Source organism: Geotrypetes seraphini, chromosome 17, assembly GCF_902459505.1.
Source record: "Geotrypetes seraphini chromosome 17, aGeoSer1.1, whole genome shotgun sequence".
Classification (NCBI taxonomy): Eukaryota; Metazoa; Chordata; class Amphibia; order Gymnophiona; family Dermophiidae; genus Geotrypetes; species Geotrypetes seraphini.
The window spans coordinates 47,604,084-47,622,765 of NC_047100.1; the positions used below are offsets into that span (position 1 = coordinate 47,604,084).

Consider the following 18,682-nt stretch of genomic DNA (forward strand, 5'->3'; position numbering starts at 1 on the left):
CTGACAGGAGTTGCCATGCAACATATTACCAACAATTAGAAAAATTATAATAATCTTAGTTATACATTCTGGTGGAATTCGTTGTGTCACATTTATAGGATGGGAAGAATAATTGCTTTGCAGAAAGGGAATTATAATAATTTTATAAAGATCTGGGGGCCATTGGCAAATTATTGTAATGAGTAGACATTTTCCAATGACAGTATATTTATACATAGGGGTGAGATGAATAAACTGGACATACAGGCCTCACTTGTGTATGCTGGACACTATAGACCTATATTTTCCCATAGCCAGGCCCAGCCTGTACCTTGCTGTCTGTGAACACATGTATCCTTTGCAATGCTAACCCAGCTGACCTCTGCTACAAAGTTTTTGTCTCCATTCCCTGCTGGGAGGATATTTCTCCAAGGTTCTGCTGAACTGTTATCAGTGATGTATGACTTCATATGCCAGGCACCCTGGAAAGCCATAAAACATTTATAACGAGCAAGGATCCCTGCAGGACGATGTGGGTGTAGCAAGATAAGAGAACTTGGTACCAAACCATTCTCTGAACCGAGTTATGGGAAACAAGCAGCTGGATTGTTGAAAGGTCACCTTTGCCAACTTTCAGCATACAACTAATTAGCATCTGCAAAGTGATAAGGATTTCAGAGCTGGAGGAAGAAAGTTCACCAAGAATTCTCTGTTTTTGCAAGGGCCCTCCTGGGGGAGGGGGGGAGTTAGAGAGGCATGGACTGAGAGGAGGAATAGTTAGGTATACATTTTTTTTTGTACCAATAGGGAGTCACATGACCAGAATTTGGGGATGGACTTTTTGGAACAAAGGAAGAATTTCTCTGTATAAAAAACACATGCAACAGGTATAACCAGAGAGAAATTCATTTGGGTATGCCAGCAGGGACATGCTAGCCCCCTGCTAGGCATATGGTGTAAGTTCTTCTCTCCATTGCATTTTCTGAACTGACAATACATTTTTCTGCTATGCCTTTGCAGCTGTACTTTTGTAAGTTTTTATACTAACAATAAACAAATATTGTCTGTTTTGGAAGATACAATACCGTCTTGTAGTTATTCCAATGAGGTAAACAAAGCAGCTTTTACTTCAGGGGGGAGGGGGGTTGGTATGAAATTTTATCAAATAATTAAGATTACAATATTTATATGCTATTTTTGATTGAAATAATTGAGGAACAGTGGGTGGGAACGGAAAGCAGAGTTACATACCGTAACAGGTGTTATCCAGGGACAGCAGGCAGATATTCTTGACTGATGGGTGACGGCACCGACGGAGCCCCGGTACGGACAATTTTAGAGTGATTGCACTCTAAGAACTTAGAAAGGCGCGCGGTCCCCAGTTAGTATAAGCCAGCTAAGAAGCCAACCCTGGGAGGTGGGAGGGACGCAAGAATATCTGCCTGCTGTCCCTGGATAACACCTGTTACGGTAAGTAACTGTGCTTTATCCCAGGACAAGCAGGCAGCATATTCTTGACTGATGGGTGACCTCCAAGCTAACAAAAAGAGGGATTGAGGGAAGGTTGGCCATTAGGAAAATAAATTTTGTAAAACAGATTGGCCGAAGTGTCCATCCCGTCTGGAGAATGCATCCAGACAATAGTGAGATATGAAAGTATGAACTGAGGACCAAGTAGCAGCCTTGCAGATTTCCTCAATAGGAGTGGAGCGGAGGAAAGTTACAGACGCTGCCATAGCTCTAACTTTGTGGCCCGTGACAGAACCTTCCAGTGTCAGGTCTGACTGAGCATAACAGAATGAAACGCAGACAGCAAGCCAATTGGATAGAGTGCGTTTAGATACAGGATGACCCAACTTGTTAGGATCAAAGGACAAAAACAGTTGAGGAGATGATCTGTGAGGTTTAGTGCGTTCGAGATAGTAAGCCAAAGCATGTTTACAGTCCAAGGTATGCAAAGCCTGTTCACCTGGATGAGAATGAGGCTTCGGAAAAAATACAGGTAGGACTATGGACTGATTAAGATGAAAGTCAGACACAACCTTAGGGAGAAACTTTGGATGTGTACGGGGAACCACCTTATCATGGTGAAAAACAGTGAAAGGTGGGTCGGCCACTAGTGCATGCAACTCACTGACCCTCCTGGCAGAAGTGAGAGCTATAAGGAAGACCACTTTCCAAGTAAGAAATTTGAAATGTGCTGTGGCCAAAGGTTCAAAAGGAGGCTTCATTAAAGTGGAAAGAACCACATTGAGATCCCAAACCACAGGAGGGGGCTTGAGAGGTAGTTTGACATTGAAAAGGCCCCTCGTGAACCTAGAAACCAAAGGATGAGCCGAGAGGGGTTTTCTATGAATTGGCTCATGAAAGGCAGCAATGGCACTAAGATGAACTCTGATAGAAGTAGATTTGAGACCAGAGTCAGACAAGGAAAGAAGATAGTCCAACACCAGTCCCACTGCTAGAGACATGGGATTATGGTGATGTAAGAGGCACCAGGAAGAAAACCGAGACCACTTCTGTTGATAACACTGAAGCGTGGCCGGTTTCCTGGAAGCATCAATGCTAGAACGGACAGGCTGAGAAAGGAGTGAGTGAGCCGAAGTCAGCCCGAGAGATACCAAGCTGTCAGGTGCAGAGACTGTAAGTTGGGATGCATTAGGGTCTGCTGATGCTGAGTAAGCAGAGAAGGAAACAGTGGAAGAAGTATGAGTTCCCTGGAACTGAGTTGAAGTAGAAGGGAGAACCAATGTTGCCTGGGCCACCGTGGAGCGATGAGAATCATGGTGGCTTGTTCCCTCCTGAGCTTGAACAATGTCCGCAACATGAGTGGTAGAGGAGGAAATGCATATAGGAAGAGATTGGTCCAATCCAGAAGAAATGCATCGGGTGCCAGACAGTGAGGAGAGGAGAGTCTGGAGCAAAACAGGGGCAGCTGATAATTGTGAGGAGCTGCAAAAAGATCCACTTGAGGAGTGCCCCATTGAGCGAAAATGGACTGGAGAGTCAAGGGGTCGAGAGTCCATTCGTGAGGTTGGAGAATTCTGCTGAGATTGTCTGCCAAGGAATTCTGCTCCCCTTGAATGTAGACAGCCTTCAGGAATAAATGACGAGCTGTCGCCCAAGACCAAATCCGTTGGGCTTCCTGACACAACAGGTGAGAGCCCGTCCCTCCCTGTTTGTTGATGTAGTACATTGCAACTTGATTGTCTGTGCAAATGAGTAGTACTTGAGGAAAGAGAAGATGTTGAAATGCCTTGAGGGCATAAAACATTGCTCGGAGTTTCAGGAAATTGATGTGGTGTTTCTTTTCCTGGGCAGTCCAAAACCCCTGAGTTTGGAATTCGTTCAAGTGAGCTCCTCAGGCATAAGGGGATGCGTCTGTGGTGATCACGAAATGATGAGGAGGTAGATGGAACAGCAGACCTCGGGATAGATTTGAAGATGTCAACCACCAAAGAAGCGACTGTCGAAGAGACGAGGTCACAGATATGTGTTGTGAGCAAGGATCCGTCGCTTGTGACCACTGGGTTGCTAGAGTCCATTGAGGAGTACGCAGGTGGAGACGTGCGAAAGGGTGACATGTACTGTGGAAGCCATGTGCCCCAAGAGCACCATCATGTGATTGGCAGAGATGGTAATCTGTTGAAACACCTGCCGACAGAGATGAAGGATGGTCTGAAGGCGTTTGGATGGAAGAAATGCCCTCATCAGAACAGTGTCCAGAATGGCTCCAATGAATTGAAGTCGCTGGGTGGGATTGAGGTGCGACTTGGGTAGATTGATTTCGAAACCCAACAGTTGAAGGAAGTGAATGGTCTGGTTGGTGGCAAGCAGAACCGCCTGAGGAGAATGAGCCTTGATCAGCCAGTCGTCCAAATAAGGGAACACTTGAAAATTGTGAGAGCGGAGATAGGCCGCTACCACAATCAGACATTTGGTGAGAGACCCTGGGAGAGGAGGCCAGACCGAAGGGTAGCACCTTGTACTGATAATGATTTTGATTGATGAGAAAGCGTAGATATTGCCTGGACGTCAGATGGATAGGAATATGTGTGTAAGCCTCTTTTAGATCGAGGGAGCATAGCCAGTCGCCCTGAGTGAGAAGAGGGTAGCAAGAGAGAGCATTTTGAACTTCTCCTTGACCAAATATTTGTTGAGATCTCTGAGATCTAAGATAGGCCTGAGGTCTCCGGTCTTTTTGGGAACTAGAAAGTACCTGGAGTAGAATCTCTGACCTCGCTGATCTTGAGGAACTTCTTCGATGGCATTGAGAAGAAGGAGGGATTGAACCTCTTGAGCGAGTAGGAGGGACTGAGACTTGTTGGAAGCAGACTCTTTTGGCAGGCCTAACAGCGGAGGAGTCTGAAAATTGAGGGAGTAGCCGTGGGCGATGATAGAGAGCACCCACTGGTCGGTGGTGGTTACTGCCCATCGAGTCAGAAAAATGTTTAGTCGACCTCCTATGGGCTGGAAGACTGAGGGAGGAAGACTGGCAATGCCCTGGAGAAGTGAGTCAAAAGGGCTGAGCAACAGGCTTTATGGCAGGCGGCTGCTGTTGCCGTTGCGTCCGAGACTGAGGAGGATGAGGCTGAATTGGCCGAGCAGAAAAACGCCTTTGATACGACGTCTGCTGTCTAAAATGACGAGGAGGAGGGGGTTTCTTTTTGTTTTTCAATAAGGTATCCCACTTCGTCTCATGGGCAGAAAGCTTCTGAGTGGTGGAATCCAGAGATTCACCAAACAGCTCATCACCCAGGCAGGGAGCGTTGGCAAGGCGGTCCTGGTGGTTCACATCAAGGTCTGGCACGCGAAGCCATGCCAATCGTCTCATCGCTACAGACATAGCAGTAGCTCGGGATGTCAGTTCAAAAGTGTCATAGATGGAACGGACCATAAACTTCCTGAGCTGCAAGAGACTGGCAGTGCATTGCTGAAAAGCAGAAAGCTTGCGGTCAGGAATATATTTTTGAAAAGTGGCCATTTGCTGGATAAGATGTTTCAGGTAAAAGGAGTAGTGGAACGCATAGTTACCTGAACGGTTGGCCAACATAGCATTTTGGTAAAGTCGTTTACCAAATTTGTCCATGGCCTTGCCCTCTCTGCCAGGAGGGACAGAGGCATACACACTAGAGCCTGCAGATTTTTTGAGGGTTGACTCCACCAGCAAAGATTCATGTGGAAGCTGAGGTTTGTCAAACCCTGGAATAGGAATAACTTTATAAAGTGATTTCAATTTCCTTGGAGCTCCTGGAATAGTGAGAGGAGTTTCCAGATTTTTGTAAAAAGTTTCTCTTAATATATCATGAAGGGGTAACTTTAAAAATTCCTTGGGAGGTTGGTCAAAGTCCAAAGCCTCTAGGAATGCTTTTGACTTTTTAGAATCAGACTCCAAGGGGAGAGAAAGGGTGTCTGACATCTCCCTCAGAAATTTAGTGAAGGAAGAGTGCTCTGGCTTACTAGTAGGATCCTGCACCGATGGGTCAACCTCATCCGATGAAAAATCCTCCTCGGTACCGAGGGGATCATCGGAGTCATCCCATAAATCAGGGTCACGTACCGATGGAAGACGGCCCCGAGATAGAGGAGTAGAGGATTCGGTATGCCTGGTTTTGCGTACCGATTTGCCTGAACGCATCGACACCGTACCCAGTGACTGTAAAGCGGGTGTCAGAGAGCGGTACCGGATCAGAGGCCGAGTGAGACGTACGTAGAAGAGACTTTAGCTCTGCCTATAAAATAGGCATAGAGATGGAAGAGGCAGATTTAAGCGGTGCCGATAACGTCGATGCCGACAACATAGGCTGGTCGACGATCGGTACCGGAGGCTCAGTGGGAACCGACAACGGAAGGTTCGGAGTTAGCAGAGCCGGGAGCAGGTGTTGTAATTGCTCTTTAAGCTGGACCTGAAGGATGGATGCTATACGCTCATCCAGAGATGGTCCCGATGGCACCGGTACCGCTTTTTTCTTGCTCAGTACCTGCGGTGCAGCTCGACGCTCAGGCGAAGTCGATGCCGATGAAGAGGCAGTGACTTCTATGGGAGCGGAGCGTTTGCAGGACCGGCGCGCAGTCTGCAGGACTTGGCTCACTGCTTGTTTGACTGGCAGGCCAAGAACAGTAGGGGATGGCTTCTTAGCCGGCTTACCTACAGGGTGCGACACCGACGATAAATCTTGCGGTGTCGAAACCACCGGTGTCGATTTAGAGGAAGTCGCCAGAGTCGATGCCGGTGGGACTTCCATAGCGGCACCGAAAAGAATCCGCTGTTGAATTTGTCGATTCTTCAAAGTTCTCTTTTGAAGAGAACTACAGCGGGTGCACGTTTCTGCCCTATGGTCCGGACCCAAACACTGAAGGCACCACTTGTGCGGGTCGGATAAAGAAATAGGGCGTGCACACCGCTGACACTTTTTAAAACCCAGTGAAGGGGGCATGAAGGGAAAAAAGGCCGTAATAAAATCGAAGCCCGAGGCTTCGATGGTGCCAACAGGCCCCGCCGGGGCCGACCGAAAAAAGTCGAAAAAATTAGACTTTTTTTTTTTTTGAGAAAATAAGAAATAATAAAACGTGAAAAAATTCACGAGAAAAAATACGCGAGCGGGAAGGCGAAAAAAGAGTATCCAACAGCTGTTGGAAACACGCGTCTTCTTAGCTCCGCGGAAACTAAGAAACTGGGGACCGCGCACCTTCATCGGGCGGGAAGGCACTTGCGCACGCACGGTGCAGCCTAGCTAGAACTTTCTAAGTTCTTAGAGTGCAATCACTCTAAAATTGTCCGTACTGGGGCTCCGTCGGTGCCGTCACCCATCAGTCAAGAATATGCTGCCTGCTTGTCCTGGGATAATAAATTTTATGCATTTATGATGATAATAGAAAGAATTTCAAGTGATGTGTAAAAGTTTTTAATGATGTAATATGTTGTGCACTTGTTGTAAGATGAAAAATGAATAAAGAATTTAACAGAAAAAAAAAAGGAGTGTGCTTAGATAGCTGTTTGACAATGGAAAACCAAATATTAAAATTAATCAGGGTGGGATACATGCAACTCCAAATGCTCTATAGAGTGAAGCCAATATTACCAACACACTATTTCCGTACTGTGGTTCAGACGTTGATCCTGAGTAGAGTGGATTATTGTAATTCACTATACCTAGGAGTTGTGAAAGGGAAGTTAAGGGCTTTGCAAATCAACTCCGCTGCAAGATTAATCACAAGGGTTCCTAGGAGTGCCCATATAACTCCTGTGTTGAAGAAACTACACTGGTTACCTATGCAACAAAGAGTGCAGTTTAAGATTGTTGCGATTATACATCAGACATCGTATCATGTTTCCCCAAAAATCTTACAATTCTTTGAGATCTATAAACTGAGAAGAGACTTAGAGACATAAATGGGATGAAATTAAGTCTGGAGGATAGAATGTCGACTATGCATGCAAGGATCAGTGATATCTGTGGCTGGCGTAGAACTATGGAATGCCTTGCCTGGTATCCTGCGGTTTTGTATAGGGATGATGAATTATAAGAAAATGCTGAAAACTCAATTGTTTGCTAATGCCTTCTTATGCTAAGATGCATTTCAATTGATAATCGCCTTCTAGAATTTTTCTGCATCGAAGTATGATTTAAAGCTTGTTTGTACTTCTTAACTGATCGAATTTGCGCTCTTTCCCTATTGTAACAGGGATGATTAAAGATGTTGCCTTGATATGTCTGTTATACGTGTAAATCAGAGGAAACAAGATTCTATGTATGTCATTTGGAAACCGCATAGTTGTATGCGGTATATAAATTTTTAAATAAATAAATAATAAAAATATTTAGTTCAATTGAGTGGCTTGAATTTATTAAGTGTTTTTGATTGGTGGAGGGGTTGTCGGTGGTTTTCTATATAGCCAGCACCATTTTGTTTTGCAGTTTGCTTGTACAGAAGTACTATGATGCAGCAGCTGCATGCGTCTATATCAATAGCTTATATTAAGTTTAGCTATTATTTTTAGCTCAGGTTTTCATCAATGTTCAAACTGTATTGCTTAGCCTATTTGACAGTTTAGCAGTAAATACACTTTATGATTTTGTTTGCTTGATGGTTATCTCTGAAGATGGAGTAAAATGATATTCTGCATCCATTATTTGAAACACTACCCCCGAGGAAGACCAGAGAGTAAAACAGTTGAGCCACCAATGGGCAAAAGTGTTTCAAAGATTTTATTTATTCAGATAGATGCTGAGATGCAGATGCTATTTTTAAATATTTTTGCATAATATATTTTATATAACAACAAGTTTTTTTTTGAGGACCAATGATAATCATTACCTTAGTAAAGATGCAAACATATAGTTGAGTGTCTGAGGTCATTTTTCCTTGGTTGTTTAAATGTATTCATTATACAGCTCTGCTCTTCACTTGGAAAGAAACTTGGGAGTACTGGTCGACAAGTCAATGAAGCCATCTGCGCAATGTGTGGCGGCGGCAAAAAGGGCGAACAGAATGCTAGGAATGATTAAGAAGAGGAATCGGAGAAGGTTATCATGCTGCTGTACCGGGCCATAGTACGCCCTCACCTGGAATACTCCGTCCAACACTGGTCGCTGTACATGAAGAAGGACACTGTATTACTTGAAAGGGTCCAGAGAAGAGCGACTAAAATGGTTGGGAACTCGCTGGGAACAAGTCCCCTGGTCAGATCATTTCTTAGGGACTACCTGTCTCCCCGTCTTCATGTCACATCTTGACTCCCCATCCCACTCCTCTCATTCCATAACCTACCGCAAAAAAACCTCGAGCAACCTATTCTGGTCCAAACTCCTCAACAAACTCTCCTCCAACCCTAGACCTATAGACCCCGAATCACATTGGCACAACTGGACCACCCTCTCCGAGTCCACCTACCACTCCCTTGCTCCATTAACCACCAAAACCATCTCCTACCCCCGAAAGGCCCCCTGGTACCTACCTCTTCACAGAGAATTGAAACAGAAATGTCGCGCTTTGGAGCGCAAATGGAAAAAATCTAATTCCCCCTCTGATAGACAGACCTGGAGGGCTAACATCAAATTTTACAATTCAACACTAAAAAAAGCCAGGAAAAATTTCTTTGGAGATAAGATCTCTAGATCCAATAACCAAATCAGTGCGCTGTTCAACATCTGGCGCTCCCTAACTACAAAAAAAGACCCACCTTCGCTTCCACCATCCCTATCAGCTGATGCCCTTGCAAATTTCTTTAATGAAAAGGTTACCACTCTAAGATGCTCCTTCCCTCCCACAGTCTCCTACAATTCCCTGACCTCTATTGATCTCAATCCTACCTCACCTGTATCCACCCCCATTCCTGCCGACAGATCCTGGACCGCCTTCGAGCCTGTCTCTGAACTGCAAGTCTCCAAATTCTGCCACAAACTAAAAACTTGCAAGTGCATTTTGGATCCTTTCCCCTCCTATCTATTCGATAATATCCCTACACAGGCCATCGCTTCCCTCACCGACCTCATAAACTCTGCCCTAACATCGGGCCTTTTCTCCCCCGACATGGGACACATTTCACTGTCCCCTCTACTGAAAAAGGCCGACCTTGATCCCACCATTCCATCTAACTACCGTCCTATAGCAAATATCCCTCTCCTAACCAAGTTATTAGAATCCATCATATCCACCCAACTCTCATCCTACCTAGAACGTTTCTCTATCCTCCTACCCCACCAATTCGGCTTCAGACCCAACTTCAGCACTGAATCCCTCTTGGCCTCACTAATCTCTAAGGTGCAACAACTCCATTCTCGAAACAAATTCGCTGTTCTTCTTCAATTCGACCTCTCCGCAGCCTTCGATGTCGTTCACCACGACATCCTTATCTTCCAACTCTCCGAAATAGGCATAAGCTCCACAGTCCTTGATTGGTTCTCGAAATTCCTACGCTTCCACTCCTACACCGTAAACACAAACGGTTCCTCATCCCCCGCCTGGAAGCCGAAATGTGGAGTCCCGCAAGGCTCACCCCTCTCTCCTATTCTTTTCAACATCTACATGTCCTCTCTGAAACTCCTTCATCTATCCCCCCTAGAAATTCTCTACTCCTATGCTGACGACATCCTCATCCTCCTCGAAACCGACGCGAACCTCTCGAACCTCACTGAGAACATCTCCACATGTATTACGAACCTCCAATCCTGGGCCCAATCTGTACAAATGAAACTGAATGAGTCCAAAACCAAACTCCTTTGGCTCGGCCCAATTTCAGATCATTTACCCACCTCCATCCCTCTACCTTCCGGCCCCACTCTTCATCTTGAGTTTTCAAGCAAAGTCCTAGGCATCATCTTAGACTCCTCTCTCTCCTTCAACGATCACCTCAACTCCCTGGTAAAAAAATGCTTCTTTAGCCTCCATATGTTAAGAAAAGTAAGATCTTGCTTTCATCATTCTCATTTCGCCATCCTCGTCCAATCCACCATCCTCTCTAGACTAGACTACTGCAACTCCATCTATATAAGCCTAACTAAGAAAAACCTCCATAGACTTCAGCTAATTCAGAACGCCGCTGCCAAGCTTATTTTCGCAAAAGGCAAGTTTGATCACGTTTCCCCACTCCTCTCCAAGCTTCACTGGCTCCCAGTATACTCCAGAGTCCTCTATAAATGTGCCTGCTTAGCCTTCAAAATTCTACATGGCGTCCTTCCTCCCGTTATCCCACTCTTCTGGAATTCATCAAACCCGCTCTCTTCTAGACCCTCCCAAAAACTGAAACTATCTTTCCCATCTATAAAAGGTATATCCCGCGCAGGAAAACTTGGAACATCCCTCCCCTTTAGAATCACTGAACTCTGGAACAACCTCTCATCCCCGCTCAGAAATTCTAGCTCCTTCCAATCCTTCCGTAAACGCTTGAAAACTTGGCTCTTCTCAAAAATCTAATTCTCCTCCCGTTCTCTAGTACCCTGCCCCTCTCTATCCTCTCAGTCCCTCTCCTATATCCCTTCTTTGTAATTCCTTTCCTCTTAACCGCTGTAAACCGTACCGAGCTCTGCGCATGCGGAGATGGTGTGGTATACAAACCTAATGGTTTAGTTTAGTTTAGTTAAGGGGCTGGAGGAGTTGCCGTACAGCGAGAGATTAGAGAAACTGGGCCTCTTCTCCCTTGAAAAGAGAAGACTGAGAGGGGACATGATCGAAACATTCAAGATAATGAAGGGAATAGACTTAGTAGATAAAGACAGGTTGTTCACCCTCTCCAAGGTAAAGAGAACGAGAGGGCACTCTCTGAAGTTAAAAGGGGATAGACTCCGTACAAACGTTAAGGAAGCTCTTCTTCACCCAGAGAGTGCTAGAAAACTGGACGCTCTTCCCGAGGCTGTTATAGGGGAAAACACTCTCCAGGGATTCAAGACAAAGTTAGACAAGTTCCTGCTGAACCAGAACGTACGCAGGTAAGGCTAGTCTCAGTTAGGGCACTGGTCTTTGACCTAAGGGCCGCCGCGGGAGCGGACTGCTGGGCACGATGAACCACTGGTCTGACCCAGCAGCGGCAATTCTTATGTTCTATGTTGAAGGGAATGTGGACCTGCCCTAATGGAACAAGATAATACAACTGATTCAGCAGATTCTCCAAGTGACTTATTCAAATAAAGAGCATTGTTTGTTACTTAACAAACCACATCAATTATAGACTTATTTATTTACAGCAAGTAAGCTGGCTATCACCAGTCATGGTACATGGGCTTGTTGTGTCACTGGGGCTCACGTGCATCTGAGCAGCTGAAAGCTAAGCCGTCGGTAGTTTCACTACCAGGTCTCCCAAGGCGGACAGGTTTCAGTGGAGATGCCAGACTAACGATGTACCACCCATCTGGGCAGTAGCGGCTGAGCAGTGTTGGAGGTGGAGGATTGCATTTGATGCAACATCAAATTTATACTGCGCAGAAGAAAGGCCCAGCAACCTACTTCTGCATTCTGCCAAGAAAACTTGATGAAGAGACAAAAAGAATCAAACCAATCTCTTTTTAGATCTGTAATTCAAAGTCACTAGGACTCAAACACAAGACGATAGCATATAACACAAGCTGGCTATAGCAAAGTCATGGAAACGCCTAATTTACCTCCAATATCAATAGTATTGGGCAGGTTGAACTTTGTCTCAGATGACAAAATTAACAGCTCTTTGGAATGGACATATTGTTAAATTTCACAAAATATGGAATTTCGAAACTTCCAAGATGATATATCCAAACAGGCTTCAAGTAAGCTGAGTTGGTTTGTGGGAATTTATCTGGTAATGACCATTTAATTTTATATGTTGGCTTTTCCTGTTTGAATCCCTGTAAATAGAAGGGGAAGATGGGATGGGGAGGGAGATGACTATTTCTTGATTTTGACATAACCCATAAGATTGTTTGAGATATATTCTGTTTTGTTAATTTTATTTGCTCCAATAAACACTGAAAAAAAAAAGTATATATATCATAAGTGCTATGTCAAAGAACAATTAAACACCGTGTTATTCATACAGTACTATATAATGTGTAACTCCCTGTGAACATAACGTAAGAAGAGGGTGAGGTAAACAGAAGGAGAAAGCATAAGGTCTTACTTTTCCATGGTCTTCATTTTGGTTCTCATTCTGCGAGTCTCATCCTGGGCAGCCTTTGCCTCTATTTGTTGGTGCTCCATGTATTTCATTTGTTTCTGGGAAGATATACACAGGGTTGGAGACTGAGAACATCTCAAATCAAATCTGAATTTAAAACATTTTGAACTCTAGCCACCTCACAGAACCTCAAGCATTATGATGGAGTATGACATGGGATGTACTGTACTGTGTTAAATAAAGGCCTATCTCTTGCAATAATTACCTTGAGAGTGGAGCACAGCATCTCTGCATCTCCTAGCTCTTTTTGAAGAGATTCAATTGTGGCATTCCGTATGTCTAACGATTCCCTCAGTGAGTCCACAATTGACTGGCAGTCTCGCTTTTCCTTCTCTAAAACCAAAACGAGACTTTTATCACTATATACAAAGACAGCAAAGACAGTCTATCAACAATTATAACCTGACCAAGACGACAAAACATTCAGGAAAGAACTGAAAACTATACTTTGTCAAATGAGCTAACTAAAACCTTATAAACCCTTCCCCAGATCCCATCGCTCATGCTAGTCTTCAATTCGTGTAAGCTCACTCTATCTATCAACTCTGTAAGCTCCCTGAGAATGCCCAGGCCAACTCTTTATGTAAACCACCTAGAACTGAAAGGTATTGGCGGGATAGAAAACACTAATGTAATGTAATTTATCAGACAGAGCCAGACCGGTGCGACAAGAGCAGTGCAATGCTCCCCCCCATACGATTCCCAAACCAAGTCAGTTCCCCAGGTCAACCAAGACTTGTTTGGCTATGAGGCAGTATTCAGAGACCCTGAGTGGAGGTAAGCAGCCTCAGTCATTGCTCAGAGTTCATGGCCAGATTTAGGGACCAGAATCGCATGCTCTGAAAGCAGCATAAAAACAACAACAAAAAAAAGCAACACAACAAAGATCGTGGAACAAAAGAACGGATGTACCAGTTTGGAGTTTAATAAGTATCCAAAGTGTAAAGTCTCACCAGTTGATGTCCCCCTCTTAAACAGCCTTACTCAGGTTCAAATTCACCACTGCAGTTGTTGAGCTCTCAGGTTCTTCCAAACTCTCCTGAAAATGAGTTTGTCTCCATTCTCCCCTCTCTGCTCTCTGTGCCCTCCGAGGGAGAGTACTGCCCATGCTCCGGAAGCACCTCCTCTCGTGGGGAGCCGGTAATCTGAGGAGGGGGAGGTGCTCTGGCATCGGGGCTTAGTGTTGTCTCCAAGCCCAAGGAGATCGCATCCGTTCCGTCCCTCCGGTGCGTCTCCAGCGGGTCTCCCGAAACCCGGGGTGTCTCCTGCATACGCCGAAGAAGCTCCCCGATATTACCGAAGACCGCTGCTCCGGACTGCCACGAGGCTCCAGCGGCACTACGTCCTCTTCGCTTCGGCATTGAGGAGAAGGTAGATATCTCAAGCAGCGTTAAAAAAAGTTGTAAGTAGAAGAACTCAACGGCATACTGCTCAGCTCGATGGGTCTGCAGCCATCTTGATATGTACAAGTTTTAAATGATGTAATATTATGTACTTGATGTAAGATGGAAAAATGAATAAAGAATTTGAAAAAAAAAAAAAGCCTTCCTTATAAGGTCTTTGGCTATCTTAAAAGTAGAAAAGACACAAAAAAATCCAAGTAGTTACGAGGCTACAAACAAGCAGCACAGCTCACAAGACTGCATGACACCAGCCTACTCTGGAGGATAACTATGCCTCCCCATTCTCAGGCCTAAACATACTGACAATAACAGCTAAACACAACCTCCTTTCAGAACTCACACCAACTTAAGAAATATCTCAACCACATATCAATCAAAAAAAAAGACAAAACCCCCTTTCAGAACTCACACCAACTTAAGAAATATCTCAACCACATATCAATCAAAAAAAAAGACAAAACCCCCTTTCAGAACTCACACCAACTTAAGAAATATCTCAACCACATATCAATCAAAAAAAAGACAAAACCCTCACACCAGTCCTCTGCATATACAAAGATCTGACAATTAAGTTTGCAAACTCATCCTAGAAAAAGTGCTACATACCTCATTGCAGAATATTACTACGTCACCTTCAAAGTACTCCCCTTGGGAAGCTATGCACCGATGCCAACACCTAGTTCACCCTTCAAAGCAATTTTGGAACTCTTTTTCTGGAATGCCCATTAGAGCTGTCATTATATTACTCTTGATCATCAAAATGACTTCCTTTCAATATTTCCTTTATCTTCGGGTAAAGCAAAAAGTCATTGGGACCAGATCAGGTGAATAGGGAGGGTCTTCCAATACAGTTATTTATTTTCTGGCTAAAAACTGCCTCATAGACAGTGAGTTGGTACACTGTCATGATGCAAGAGCTACGAGTTGTTAGCAAAAAGTTCTTTTCGTCTTAACTTTTTCACACAGCTTTTTCAGCACTTCCAAATAGTAAACTTGGTTAACTGTTTGTCCAGTTGGTACACATTCATAATGAACAATCCCTCCAATATCAAAAAAGGTTAGCAACATCATTTTGATTCTTGATTTGGAGTGGCAGAAATTTTTTGGTCATGGAGAATTGGCTGACTTCCACTGTTCACTTTGACATTTTGGTATACCCACATTTCATCATCTTGCCTCGCCAAAAGGACTTGGCAAACTTCGATTCTCCTTTGCTTTTATTCATCAGTGAACAGTGACCAAGGAAAGAAAGAAAAAAAGAAAGAAAGACGGACACACACATCTCTTCTAGCACCCGTTAATGTAACGAACTAAAAGACTAGTTTATATATAATCTTCAAATTCCTCACACCCTGGCTTGTACACTGCGCTTGATGGATCAACATTTACTGATGGTCCCATCTTTAAAAATAGTTTTTCGGTATTTGACCCTCGGTCCTGGAAAGCCCTCCCATTATAACTAAGGGAAGATAAGAACATGGATCTCTCTCAGGGACCTCTCTGAGCTGATCCCAGGCTCTTGCATATAATTCTCCTCCCTGCCTGAGGATTGCCCTTGTGACTCAGCAGGACTGCTAAGCCCAATGCATCCTGGGATTTGTAGTCTCCACACTACTGGACCAGCACCCTCTGCTGCCAGTAATAGAATAACATCATTACTGAGGAAGAATCACTGACTGTTACAGTGATCATAACCATACTTTTTGCTTTGTAATTTTTGAATGCACAGTCCTTTTTTTAAAATATATATTTATACATATACATACACACATATATACAGTACTCTGCTGAAATTCATGGGGGTTCCGTTCCAGGAACACCCACAAATATCTAAAAACTGCAAATGCGGAGGCAGGAGAGAGCAGCTAGGGCACCGGCGGGTGCTGAAAATCGGGTGCAGGATCATTCTTAGTATTTTCCGACCACCTCTTCCAGGAACTGAAGTCAGGCTATACCAATCAAGAGCTGCTTTGACACGCTATCTGGCATTTCAAAGCAGCTCCTGATTGGTGTAGCCTGACTTTAGTACCAGGAAGGGGCAGTCGGAAAATACCGTGAAAGACTGAGTCCGCGATTCGCGAACTGCAAATTTGCAGGGGTATACTGAATGGTCTTGTGAGCTTATCATAGTTTCATGTCTGTAGGCCCTTAGCTCCTTTTTTTTGTTTGTTTCTTTCTTCATCCCCTCCCATTCCTGTTGTATTTACCTTATCTGTTTCTTTCCTCCTAAAGATTATATTTCCTTTATTGACCTTTTGTATCAGTTCGTTATGTCCTGTTATTAATAGGTCCTCTAGTGCACAGCTTTAACTATAGTTAAAGGGAGCTTCAACTATCAACCAGTGATTTCAACCGATAGTATAACTTTCCATCAGTTAATTTGCATCCCTTCAATTTTTAACTTATTTCGAACCTCAGCACCACCACTCAGAACTCTATTCTGGAATATTCCAGAATAAAGAAACTATAGAGTCTGAAGATGGAGGCTCGATTTGTAAAAAAGAATCAAAATGGAATCCTCCTGGTCCTTTAGATCCAGCGGTGGAAACATTTCGGAATTTAGTTTTAGCGGGGTTTGCTATTTTTGAAAAATCCTTTTCTCGTCAACAGGTCTCCCATAATCTGACTTATCATCAACATCAGGCTCTCATGCAACTAAAAGATAATCGTGACTGCATGATATTAAGAGCAGATAAGGGTGGCGCTACTGTCATTCTTAATAGAGAAAGTTACTTAAAAGAAGCTTCCCGTCAATTATCGGATGTAAATGCGTATAAACCGATTTCTCAAGATCCAAGAGGCCCATTGATGAAAAGAATTTTTGATTGGGTAACAGCACATTATGAAAAAGAAATGTTAACTAAAAAAGAATATCAATTTCTTTTGGAAAAATATCCTCGCACGCCCAATATATATTTTGTGCCTAAAATTCATAAGACCCTTAAAGATCCACCAGGTAGGCCTATAGTAAACACTAAAGAGTCATTGCTAGAACCCCTATCTAAATTTCTAGATGTTTTTCTAGCTAAAGAAGCACTAAAAACCACTTCATATTTGAAGGATTCTTCCCATCTGTTACGAATACTCTCTCAGGGACTTAATGTGAGTGCGAAAACCTTCCTAGTGACATTGGATGTAGTGTCCCTGTACACCAACATTCCCCAAAATGGAGCTTTAGCAATTATACATGATACTCTTCAGAAAAGAGAAGATATACAAAGGATTAGTACAGAATTTCTGATACAGCTAGCCCGTTGGGTAATAGAAGAAAACTATTTTGAATTTGAAGGTGCATATTACCAGCAGATTCAGGGAATAGCGATGGGGGCTACGCTAGCCCCGTCGGTAGCTACCCTGTATGTGGGACAATTCGAAGAAACCTATATCTATAAATCGAATTATTTTCAACATATCACATTATGGAAGAGGTTTCTTGATGACATTTTCTTCCTGTGGGAGGGCCCTGAAAGCACAGTTACTTACCGTAACAGGTGTTATCCAGGGACAGCAGGCAGATATTCTTTACGCATGGGTGACGTCAGCGACGGAGCCCACGGTACGGACCTTTTTACTAGAAAGTTCTAGTTGGCCGCACCGCGCGTGCGCGAGTGCCTTCCCGCCCGACGGAGGAGAGCGTGGTCCCCAGTTAGTATAAGCCAGCTAAGAAGCCAACCCGGGGAGGAGGGTGGGACGTAAGAATATCTGCCTGCTGTCCCTGGATAACACCTGTTACGGTAAGTAACTGTGCTTTATCCCAGGACAAGCAGGCAGCATATTCTTTACGCATGGGTGACCTCTAAGCTAACAAAGAGGGAGGAGGGATGGTTGGCCATTAGGAAAATAAATTCTGAAGTACAGATTGGCCGAAGTGCCCATCCCGTCTGGAGAAAGCATCCAGACAGTAGTGAGTAGTGAATGTGTGAACTGAGGACCAGGTGGCCGCCTTGCAGATTTCCTCAATGGGTGTGGAACGGAGGAAAGCAACAGAAGCGGCCATAGCTCTTACCCTGTGGGCCGTGACAGCGCCGTCTAGTGACAGACCGGCCCGAGCGTAACAGAACGCGATGCAAGCTGCGAGCCAGTTGGATAGCGTCCGTTTAGAGACCGGTCGACCCAAACGATTTGGGTCGAAGGTCAGGAAGAGCTGAGGGGACAAGCGGTGAGCCCTTGTACGATCAAGATAGTAAGCCAGGGCACGCTTGCAGTCAAGACTGTGCAATGCCTGTTCTCCGGGATGTGAATGAGGTTTCGGAAAGAAAACAGGCAACACAATGGACTGGTTGAGGTGAAAAGCTGAGACCACCTTTGGAAGGAACTTTGGATGGGTGCGCAGAACCACCTTGTCATGGTGAAAAATAGTGAACGGTGGATCGGCAACCAGTGCATGAAGCTCACTAACCCTCCTGGCAGAGGTGATGGCAATGAGGAAAAGAACCTTCCATGTCAGAAATTTGAGCGAAGTTGTGGCAAGCGGCTCAAAGGGAGGTTTCATGAGGGCTGATAAAACCACATTCAGGTCCCAGACGACCGGAGGAGGCTTCAGAGGTGGTTTGATGTTGAAGAGGCCCCTCATGAATCGGGAAACCAGAGGGTGAGCCGTGAGAGGTTTTCCTAAGACAGGTTCATGAAAAGCCGTGATGGCACTGAGATGGAC

At 44.4% G+C, this 18,682-nt stretch overlaps 1 protein-coding gene across 1 annotated transcript in view; it reads right to left on the reverse strand.

Moving 5' to 3' along the window:
* TRAIP (TRAF interacting protein) overlaps window positions 1-18,682 on the reverse strand; it is a 150,876-nt gene that overhangs the window by 82,378 nt on the left and 49,816 nt on the right. The window contains exons 5-6 of the mRNA XM_033926438.1: window positions 12,831-12,958; window positions 12,569-12,663 (exon numbers count right to left, since the gene is read on the reverse strand). Coding sequence (XP_033782329.1) covers window positions 12,569-12,663; window positions 12,831-12,958 — 223 coding nt within the window. The remainder of the gene's footprint in view (window positions 1-12,568; window positions 12,664-12,830; window positions 12,959-18,682) is intronic.